At 41.3% G+C, this 11,385-nt stretch overlaps 1 protein-coding gene across 1 annotated transcript; it reads right to left on the bottom strand.

Moving 5' to 3' along the window:
- Window positions 1-444: 444 nt before the first annotated feature.
- Window positions 445-9,455, bottom strand: abhd3 (abhydrolase domain containing 3, phospholipase). Its single transcript, XM_070919540.1, has 9 exons — window positions 9,294-9,455; window positions 8,015-8,178; window positions 5,979-6,161; window positions 4,653-4,698; window positions 2,414-2,526; window positions 1,546-1,719; window positions 1,083-1,131; window positions 821-986; window positions 445-626 (listed from the first exon to the last, which is right to left on the bottom strand). The coding sequence occupies exons 1-9, from the start codon at window positions 9,453-9,455 to the stop codon at window positions 445-447; spliced, it is 1,239 nt and encodes a 412-aa protein (XP_070775641.1).
- Between the last annotated feature and the right edge of the window lie 1,930 nt (window positions 9,456-11,385).

Here is an 11,385-nt window from a genome sequence, read left to right as displayed (position 1 = left end):
AATGAATGTTGAATGCAACACAAACACTGCATTCAATAAGATGTGCCTTTCAAATGAGAAAGAATGTTTTTTTTGCTTGTGGCAAGAGGAAGAATGGGACGGAAAAAGGATGGAGGGCAAAAATAAAAGGGAGTCAATGGAGGGAAGGAAATAGGCAGAATAGGATTAGGTAGAGGGGGAAGGAATAATGGATGTATGGAATGCAATAAGGAGGGATGAAGGGCAAGGATGAAAGAGGGGAAAAAGGACAAAGGAAAGGACAAGGAAGAAAGGTAGGAAAAAACAAGAATGGAATAGAAATGGAAGGAATAAAGGATAGAATGCGACAAGGAAAGATGGATGGAAAAAATGAAAGAAAAGGAATGAAGGAAGGAAAGAAAAAACTGAATAAGAGAGAGGAAGTAAGGAAGTAAAACTAGAGGAGCACTTTGTTAAGTTCTCTTATCAGGACAGGTCTGTGAGTCGACTGCCTTGTTCGATGACCGCCTTAGCAAACTGCTTGAAGACTCGGTCCATGTAGGTGCTCTGTCGAGGCCACAGGCCCTCGAGGAAACCAATGTGGCCACCGTGACAGGTGATGAGCAGGGCCAGGTTTGGATTCTGCTTCACTGCCTCCACTGGAATGGCTGCAAAGGAAACAAAGGATTCAGGTCCAGTTTTCTTCTCTGTGGTCTAGATTCTCAGTCTTATTAGTCTCATATTAGCTGCGCCAGTAGAGCTACCATATAAAACCAGTCTTCCCCATGTATTCCTTTCATGATAATTCTTAAAAATTAGAATGGTGAAGTCAAATTATACAGAAAATCTTGTGAGGACTCACCATGAGACGGGGAGAAGACATCATCAGCAGCGTTCAGACACAGCATTGGCACCTGCACAGATTTCAGTCTGTGGACAGGACTGGCATCGTGGTAGTAGTCATCATTGGTAGGATAGCCAAACATTATGGAGGTGAACCTCTCGTCAAACTCTCGAATGGTCTTTGCCTGTAGGGACAGGGTAAATTGATTAAACATTGGCTACTTTCATTTAATTAGATTAGCATTTATGGCGCTGCAAGTGTCACTGAAAATAATCCCGACCTTCATGACATGATCGATGTCGTAACACTTTTCAAGCACTGGTCTGTGTCTGCAGGGGAGATTAAAAATAAAACTGTCACCGACTGCTGTTAGGTGAAATGATTTGCATCTGAAAATGTCCCTCAAAAATGCTGACAAGGTTGTAACAACATTATGAAACAACAGTTAAGCTCAACTTTCAAAGCAGTAGTGCAAAAGTATTACTGTATATACAGTCTATTAATACACAGATTGGAATATACTGTGGGTACTATAATTGCAAAATACCAGGTTTTTTTAATATGCTTTGTTCATCAGCTAACAAATACAAAATACAGAAGCAGTCAGGTATTTTTGCCTGGAACTGTAAAAAGCAAACCTTTGATCAACATATAAGAAATAAATACGTAAAACCCATAAATTTATCCGCTAGCACAAGCAGTGAGTTAGTGTCTGTGTTAATCCCGCTCCGGCCCCGGCTGACCTGTGCACAGAGGCTTGTAGGCAGCTGGTGAGGTAGGAGTTGAAGAGGAAACGGTCCAGGGGTTTTTCCAGTGAAGCGGTGCACTCAAATACATCCCAGCCTGCTGAGAAGACTACGACCCCTTTCAGACAGGTTTCCCGGCCCTTGCGCCCCAAGTAGTTGGCCAGCATCATCCTGAATATGGAGAGAGGGCGAGAGGAAGGGACAGATGGGGGGAAAACAGGGATTGGAACATGTTCCATTTCTGACCAATCCTTCACTTCATGGGATTAGTGCTGTGGAGTAAAAAACACCTTCTTTGGCATGTAGCACTGAACGACTGGGACCATATTAAAGCACTGACTGTAGCCCGACTGATTTCTGAGGCCAATACCGATATTTAAACAACAATCTTGATACGGATCCCTTAGATTTGTTTTTTCTTTAGGAATTGTGACCAAGGTAGAAACTGAGTGGGACCGAGGGAGTCTAGATGATTTTTAAGAAAATCTAATATCAGGTATTCTATTCTATAAACCCATAAGAATTGTGAGAGTTGAATATTTAAAGCAAAACACAAACTGTCCGCTGCACAGACAGAAAGTTTGACTTACTAGCATGACATCTTTTGTCTTTCTTGTCCATCTGGTAACATTTGGAATAAACCAATCACAGACCAGCTGAATTAGTAAACGTGAGTGTACTCATGTCGGATTATGCTGTGTCAGGTGATTTCTGGGTATTACAGTTTTTTTAGTTGCAAGTTTAGTTTCCACTGAGTCACCAACAAATGTGTCAAGTTGTCTTGTGAAGCGTTAAGTCATATTCTGAGATTTGTTGTCATCAGTACTGAAACGTCTAGTCATCTGGTAGCGAGTGGCTTTATTACCCGCCCATTGATACTCCAGCAGCCATGATTGGAGCAGCTTCATTAGTCCTCTGGATGTGCTCAATAACCATCTCCAGATCTTCTGTATTGGCTGCACAGTAGGTCCTCGGGGTCTGGGAAAGACAGGAAGACAATTCAGTCACTTTCTGTCCCTCTCTTTCTGTTAAAATTATGAGGACTCAACGTGAAAAATGTGAATTATTTTGATTTGAAACTAAAATTCATGCCTGGACAAAAGTAAATTAGGACTACTTTCAAAATGTAGGCAATTGTTCCTCTTGTCAGATATTAGCTAAACTCAACTTTTGTACAAAGATATTACACCTACAGTGTATAACCACTTTCTCTGGGTTTGAGTTGATCACCCAAAGACATGCAGACGTACCACGCTGTTACTAGCTAGTTAACTAATGAATCTTAGCTCTGTGCCGCTAATAGTTTATTGATGGGTGGATGTCATAATATTATTGGTTGAAATTGGTTGGTTCAAGCTTACCGTAGCACACTATTTTGTTTTACAGCAAGAAAATATGATTGGATTTTGAAAATTACAAAGAAATTGATTTTTTGTATATGACGGAGACGTAATCTAAAAGGTTTAAAAGGCATTTTTCATTTCATCTCGACTTTGAAAGGCAACCCGTTCTTATGACTATGCTGCGTTGTTGCATTTTGCCGTGTCACAGGTGTGAAGCATCTCTCCAGCCATCCACTGGACTGCAGAAGTGAGTGCCCACTCTATAAATGTGTAATGGTGTGAACAGAAGGTTTATTTTTAACTCTGTAGCCTACTGTCTATAAAGGACATTGTTCATTTGCAGGCCAAGAATGGGGGAAATCTTTCTCTTCTCCCCTTTCAACTCGAAAACAGTTTGTCAGGCAGAACACTTAACATTGTAAAACAAACCAGCTCTAACTCGTAGGAGCCAATTTCTCAGGATGCTGTCAGCTCTTCAAGGCCCTTCATTAAGATTCAAGCAGAAACTCGGGCAAAGTAAATTCCTGTCTTTCTGCTCTCTCATGGTTCCTCTAATAGGCCTGCACAAGTTTTGGACTTTGCGGTGAAACAGCAAAAACTTGCAAATTGAATGAAAACATATAAAGATGTTTAAAAGAAAAAGAAAATTCCAATAGTTAGGGAAAATACTCCACAGGAAAGTGTAATGTAATAGGCTTTTTACGAGGTCTACAAATAGGGCACTAGCACTCAGGACAGTCTTTGAGGCAGGGGGCATCTTTCACACAGTGGGTCATTCTTAAGTGCTGGCCTATTTAAACAATGGACGATATTCACAGTAACTGGACACAGAGAAAACACTCACAGAAGCGTACAAATGCTAAATAATTTGCATCGAATATAGCACAATTCCCAACTGAAGTGAGGGAGACAATTCTGTCCTTACCGCCACTTGACACAGTGCCAAGGTTACAGAGTTTAAACTTTTGTTTTTTGTTTTAAATCTGAGGACAGCTGAGCCAACTAAATTCTGGATATGACCTAGAATACATGTTTAAATCAAACTGAGTGACACTAGACACTTTTGCTTTAGTGTCACTTTTAACCTTTTTTAATTTGCAGCTGAGACACAATGCGACAAAGACAACAGCAGGACACAGATCAGCCACTGATTCAGATTTACACCCACTAAGAGGAACATTAGACTGATTGTGGGAAATCCCTGCCTGTAATGAAACACCATTTGTGCTTTGGATGAGATCTCTGTATGTGATGGTCGTGATGGTATGATTAGATCAGGGTGATACAGTCGTCCATAAATAAATGTGCCTCTGTTCCAAAGCGGAGACGTACAGAGAGGGGGAGACATAAAACACAGTGGGCATGCTATGCGCTATCAGAGCTCGGGCCCATTTTGTTGGCTAAATATACCCGGGTGTAAGAGGACAGATTAAGCCAGGTGTCAGAACAGCACGTGCTCAGCGAGGTCATATTTCTGTGGATCGGCATTAAAATACAGTATCTGCCTGCAACTTAATCCCTGCTGTGCAACAACATTGTCTGTGCAGCGTCCACTTAGCTCCCTGTGGGCTCTGTGACACGTGTGGACCAGACATGCACTGCGCTGGCTGAAGCAGTGAAAAGGACAATTCCACTGGGAAAAACCATCTGTCTGTATACAGTTATCCTGTATACTTGTCTGTCTTTCTGAATACAAGACAGACAGATGAAATAACAGAATGAGAGCAAGAATGAAAACCACGACACGATTAAGATTCTTACCAGCAGTGTTTCCCCAGAAACCCCTCTGTTGTTGAATACCACGCATCTGAAATACACAAAACATACACTCTCATAAATGATTATTGTCGCCTGGATGATTCCTTTAATCACTTCATCTATTGATTGTAACTGAAACAAGTTCAAGAAGAATCGATTAATAATTTAAGGAACTTTTCAAGCAAAACTGTCAAAAATGTACTAGTTTCATTTCTGGTTTTCGTAGTGTTCTGGGATTATAAACTGAATATCTTTGTGTTTTTGAGTGTTTGTTGGACAAAACAAGACAAGATGTCACCATGGGGAAATTGGGAATAAATCACAATTTTCTGTCATTTGATAGACAAAAAGATTACTCAAATCGATGATGAAAATATTTGTTAATTGCAGGCCAAAGTTTTTAAACCATGTGTACAAGGACGAACAACATTTAAAACCTCTAGTTGGCTTAGGCTTTTTTTTGTTTTCCATGTTCAAAGGAATACGGTGCCCCAAATTCCTTTAGACCAATGTTCCTTACTTTAAAAGAAATTGAACTGGGAATATGATGAGGTGTGCAGAGAGGCACAGCTGTGTGAAGAGCATTCTGTTTGTACTGTAGAGCAAAGGCATCAGCATCCATCCTCGCCCCACTCTCGCCAGTCATCTATTATCTGGTAGAGTCAGACCTGCTGTTTCTATCAGTGTAGCTCAGCAGCAGGGTGGGGCTAGGGGGGGCAGCGGTGGGGTGGTGGTTGGGGGGGGGGTTGTGTGCTTAAACACACTTTGCAGCATAGACTCGGAAGCTGGTCTGGGCTAAGCTGCAAAGCTTGTACCGGGATAAGCTGTAATTCATTAAGCTACACAGACAGGGGTGAGGGGTGGAAGATGCTGAGTTTGCCGGCTCTCTTCCCATGCCTTCCCAAATCTGGGTGAAAGAATGAGTGCAGGGAACACAGAGAAAGGGCCTACTGGAGAGGGAGAAGGGGGGGGGGACTGCCTCCCTCTGCAACTCTTCAAGCTTGTGCTACGTTTGGCTATTTACAAAAGCAGCTCTTGACACAAAGCTTCGCTGCCCACTTTATTTGTGCACTTCACCTGAAATAACCCGAAGCCCCTGTCACTCTTGCACCCTTTATATAAAAGTTACAAAATTGCTACGAAAGTGGGTGTCGGGTTTAACCAATATTGCTATGACTGCTGAGGTATTCTGACTTGGACAAAAGATCTGTATGCTAGAAGAATGCCAAATTAGCATAAGTCACAGAGAGTGTTAGTTGTGTGATTTAGTGCCCTGAATGTCTGCTCAGCGCTGGACTTCAGCCAGGGTCTCCGGCCAAGACCACCCACCTATAGCCCAGATCCCGGCTCTGTTGGACCATGTGCAGGATGTAGGACTCTCTGCTGGTGCCGGTCAGACCGGGGAGAAGGAGGACTGTGGGCCTGGTGGCAGGGTCGGGATGAGAGGAGCTGTCGTCGTTGTCAAACCAATCCAAAGAGATCTGTCCTCCATCTGCTGCCTTAATAAGCTCACTGATGAGACGGGGACACGCAACTCAGCAACAAGGATCTTTCTGAACATTATCTGTATCTCTATGTATCTGTTTATTTGTCTCATTCAAACACATGCAAGCACACACACGGGACAATATAGGTAAGAAAAAGTATTAAAATTAATATTATATTAGTGTTTAAATGCACATCAGCTCACTTAATGGTCATTAAAAAGCTCTGCTTCCATTCTCCACACAATTAATACTTTCTCCAGGTATAGTTATTACTTCACTGTATCCATCACAAGCACTACTAAAGGGGAATTGAGTAGAACGCTCACTGACAGCTGCCTCATTTCCCTTGTGATCATCTTGTAAGTGCACTTTGCAACACGCAGCAAGTTAAGATAAGGAGGAGGGCATTGCACCAGTGGGTTCTTATGATCAATCAATTTCTGGGCTATACAACACTAGCCTAGCAGATGAGGTAATTCAGTCTCAGTGCGAGTGCATCTTAAAACCTGCATTGCACACACACACTGCAGCCAGTGAGCCAACTTGGCCGGCCAGTGGTAAAGACATCAGCATGAAATTACAGAACCCCCATGAAATATGCACCTGAGGCTAGACTTTAAAGTCGGTGAAGGCCAATCCAGAGTGACCAGCGCGCAAAGTGGGAGGGGACATGGTGCTAATCATCTGCTCGGACATGAGTGGAATTTCACGCAGACAAATAGGACAGTTTTCACGGCATCTGTCCTTGGGTCAACCTTGGGTAACTTCATTATGGGGAGACGTCCTGTTGTCCCCGGAGGAAATATGATAATAGCTTCAGTGAATGTGACCATCAGTCTTGCCATGTTTGATAAACAGTTGGACAAGGATGAATACAGGCGCCCGTCAAAAGCAGAGGCAGAATGAGCATCCTTGGGACAGACAAATGATGAGACTGAAGAATTAAAAACTGCCACAAAAACAACAACAACAACTACATCAACAATCAAATGTGTCAACTTATGATTAAACTGAAATACACCAATTTAAATTAATCAATTTGAATTGTTATGTTGTGGTTGGTTAAGGTTAAGTTTTTATATTAAGGAAGAAGAAAGCCTGGCTGACAAATAACGCACCATCACATAATACACGTACGATTTATACTGTATACACACACGTACACTGAGCCAAACAGCACGGCCATGGAAATTAGGGAATGTCGGAAAACATGAAATAAACTACAATACGTGAGAATGTGATATGAACAAATAAGTAATGAGTAGTAATAATGAAAAATAAGTCTCTCTTAATTAATTTCAATCTCCTTTATGTACGCAGGGGGCAAGGAATGCCGTGCCAATTAATCCTCAACAGAATGTACATTATCAAGGAGTAGGCCGTGCGGCCCAAGCCAGCCTCCTGGCACAAAAGACGTCTTTCTCCTCTGAGCTTTTGAATCCTGGCTAAGAACAAGACTGGGATTTGTTTCCAGTTGTGAAACTGGTAAGAAAGAAATCAAGAAATAGAGGCAGTTTCTTACCAAGCTGACCAAACTAGTTTTGTTGCAGTGTCATAATAAAGCTTTTCACTGCAGACATGGAAAATTCTGCAGTGGCATTTAATCACTCTAGAAAGCCAGAACAAGAAAGCTGTCATATTAAATGTACATTTACTGTGACTATGTCAAAGGTGAACTTTCTAGCCTGCATGCTTCACACTTATCTCTTATCGGACATGACCTCTTTGACTTTAACTGCTTTATTAGTTCAAATGCACATTTAAACCAGGTGAAGCGTGTCAGCTTGCAAGGAGTTTGGTCAAGTCTCAGTTTCGGGGGGAAAAAAACAACAACTTGTGTGATGGATAACTAGTATGTCAGTCATGGTGAGGACTTACTTTCTGTAGACGACCCCAGGTTTGGCTGTGACAAAGGGTCTCAGTAGAGTCTGGATGCGGCTCTCCCAGCACCAAAAGGTGGGGTAGTAGGTCTCTGACACTACCGGACATTGCTCCCTCAGAAACTGGTAGAACTTCTTACCCCCTGAGATGAGCTGTGGCTTCTACAAAACACAAGTGAATCAAGTGCGGGATGGGTTTGAGTCAAAAAAGTAGATCATTTTTTCCCCCCTCAGGGATTAATTAATGTGACGTTATTTAATATGACAGCAGATCCATCACTGAAATAAAACATATTTTAGCTTTAAGCCATGTTTTTTTTTTGCAAAACTTGTTGCATTAATGTCTCTAAACTTTACTTCAAATCTTCTGACAAGGATCTCAAAACATTAAAAAACACAAAATAACACATAAAATAGAGGTGACTTTAGTTGTAATGCATGATTCAGCATCCAACTGTAAGGCAATAAAAAGCCAGGCTGTTACTGTGAACCACCAAAGCCTACTGACAATAACATGCAACGTGTATGAGATGAACACATCTGCATGACCCTGCACTTACGATCTTTATTACACTTCAACATACTGATAATAAACATTCGGCATGCATTAGCCCTGCATAAAGAAAGTGAATCGCCCTACCCGTTATGGCATGGTGGTTTGTAAATTCAACAATATGGATTTGATGCATTATTATCAGCCTCTTTCAATCCACTTCATTATATTGTAATTCAATTCAAACAGATTAGTGTTTTAACGTGAACTATATTTTTGTTCTATTCATAATTTAATGCTGAAATCATACATGACGGTGTTTTAATATTATATAAAATCAACACTGCGAGTCTCTTTGCATGCATTACATAAAACCTTCTACCGGCGTTTCAAGCTAACACACAGTGATGTTAGCCTAGCTTAGTCAACGCCGACATCTAACTGTAACTGTCTAGCTAAGTGTTGATTTAATGCAGTTACATAACACATGGACGTAGATTATATTAATTTCGGGTAAATATGCTGATTAAAACGTGTGTCTTGTTGCCTGAGATACAGCCCACATGTGCAGCAGACGTGTTAACGTTAGCCCACCGATGGACAGATGCGACCTAATCGAAACCTCCATCAGCAAATGCACCGGTCGAGCGTCATCACTCGCGTGGCAGAGATGATGCTCCTCCATGTAAAGCACACGCGCCCGGTTTTAATTGAACTTACAAGCTATACGGCAAAAACAGTCCCTTCAAAAGCAGCCGGTAAACCATACGTTAACGGTTCTTACCTTCGCTACTGAGAGCAGATAGTAGCAGGTGTACGCTGCGCTAAAGCCCAGCACCAGAGACAGTCCTACACCCGAACCGAACAGCCCAACTTTCACTTGATTTTCCAGATAATGTGACAGGTCCCTTGTCAAAATGTTGAAATTTAAGTCCAGCGAGATCATTGCAAGGTCCCTGTTTTCACCCGTACCGTAAGGACAGCGCGGCCAGCTCGGTTGAAAGTCAGCTGTGTCTGCCTTGCGAGCCCGCTGTGAAGGAGACAGTCAAGGGGACCTGATGTGGGGAGATTTATATGTGTATGTGTATCAGCGAGTGGTGGCGCTCTTTGACCAGCTTTCAATGGAGCCGCTAACAGTCAGACAGGCGCCCCCTGCAGTCAACAGAGGTGATGTGCACCATGCGGAGCTGGAGATTCAGCATGAGCCTGCAAGTCCTCCCGTCAGTGCATTCACTGGGATATATCACTCCGCCAAAAGTCAATTAAACAGGTATTTGCAAAGACAGTATGAGCATCGTTGAACACCATCAGCTGAAAAAAATGATCATGGACTTACTGCAGTAAAACTGGATTACCAACCAGGGAAAGCATGGTAACTGCCCCAGGGGCTACAGACCCAAGGGAGGGGCTTGAGGCAATTAGTTTGTAGTAATATAATTAACTGAAAATGTGTTTGTTAACACTGTATGCACCACTAAAGCACATTATAAACTGAAATGATACGGGGCCTTGAGGCAACCCCTGCATTATTACCTAATCTTGGGGCCCCATCTTGAAGTGAGGGGTCCAAAGTTGAAATCTATCTTTTTTTATTTCAGTTTATATTGCGCTTACATTGTGCATTTTACTAGGTAAATGCCTGCTTAATACTTACACAATGCACAGAAAGTGGGAAAAACAGGGGGTTAAAATGGTCCCGCAGAACATTTTTGCCCCGGGACCCTATAGTATGCTTCAAAAATAAAATCTTAAACTTGTCTTGGTGTTATCAGATTACAACACGTGCAGTATCTGACAGGTCTGATATGACTTGAAAAACATTTAAATGAAGTTAATATTTGGATTTATTTGTGAGGTAAAGATTAATATACTTTTGCACATCTTAGGTTGATACTGGTTACAAATAAATACAAGTTGCTTAGTCTACCACCTCAAAAAAAATTAAGTATTTCTGATTCTGATTCTGAGTTGCTGACTTGCTTCAAATCATGACAACATCCCTGTAGTATTTGTTAATGGACTTAATAATCTTAACTGAGTGATGCTTCTGTATTGTATCTGTATTTTTGTATGGAGTTTGGGTGAGCCACTGGAACAATGTCAGACTGCAATTTAGTGTTCATTATGATCTATTAATAAATACTTAGAGATAATACTTTAGAAAAATGGATAAAATGATCATACAATGTGCCAATCAATAACTATATTCAGTACAATTCATTACACTGTCTTTCAATAAGAAAAAAAAATCCATTTACTAATACCAGGTGGTGGCATTTGACACATTCATGGTGGTGCTATTTCTTCTCTGTGGGTTGGATCTCATTTAATGAAGAGTATAGGAATGAATGTCAGCTGCCATCAGCTCAGTCAGCTGTAATGACACCACTATAAATCCATGTATGTGTGGATTCTTTAATATGCACGAGTAAATTAATTCTTATGTATAAGGTATTTTTTTTATTAATTAGTTAATCAATGTTGGTTTATATACTGTATGTTCCCACAAATCATTTTTTACAATTAATTATTTAATTAATCTTTTGTTTCACAATGTCAAAATGGAAAATGGAAAATCCCTTGGCAAAAGCATTTAATAGAAAATTCACAAATATATTCCTGTATCTTAATCATTAAAAGGCTTAAAATACTGAGATTATGTTTTTCATCCGTATACTAAACTGGGTATGGTCTTGAACAGTGCCATTGCGCACGCGCGCCGTGAGCCGGACTCGAGCTTGTTTTCCAAGCCTCGAGTCTTCGGGCTTTGTCGTTTACCTCCGTAGCTAGTTGTTGCTCGTCTGAGGTCTGAACGATGATTGACAATAATGGCGACGCATTTATTCTGAGTTGACTCCAGGGAACCATCTCTGGCT

This window comes from Enoplosus armatus, chromosome 14 (assembly GCF_043641665.1).
Source record: "Enoplosus armatus isolate fEnoArm2 chromosome 14, fEnoArm2.hap1, whole genome shotgun sequence".
Taxonomy (NCBI): domain Eukaryota; kingdom Metazoa; phylum Chordata; class Actinopteri; order Centrarchiformes; family Enoplosidae; genus Enoplosus; species Enoplosus armatus.
Note: the sequence above shows the minus strand (reverse complement) of the source record. Positions and strands in the feature narration are given on the sequence as shown.

Excerpts from the sequence above, each read along its gene's own strand:
- abhd3 (XM_070919540.1), bottom strand. The coding sequence starts at position 9,455 with ATGATCTCGCTGGACTTAAATTTCAACATTTTGACAAGGGACCTGTCA. Across the intron at positions 4,699-5,978 it reads AGCCGGGATCTGGGCTATAG|ATGCGTGGTATTCAACAACA; the intron begins GTGGGTGGTCTT and ends TGTGTATTTCAG. Across the intron at positions 987-1,082 it reads ACATCGATCATGTCATGAAG|GCAAAGACCATTCGAGAGTT; the intron begins GTCGGGATTATT and ends CTGTCCCTACAG.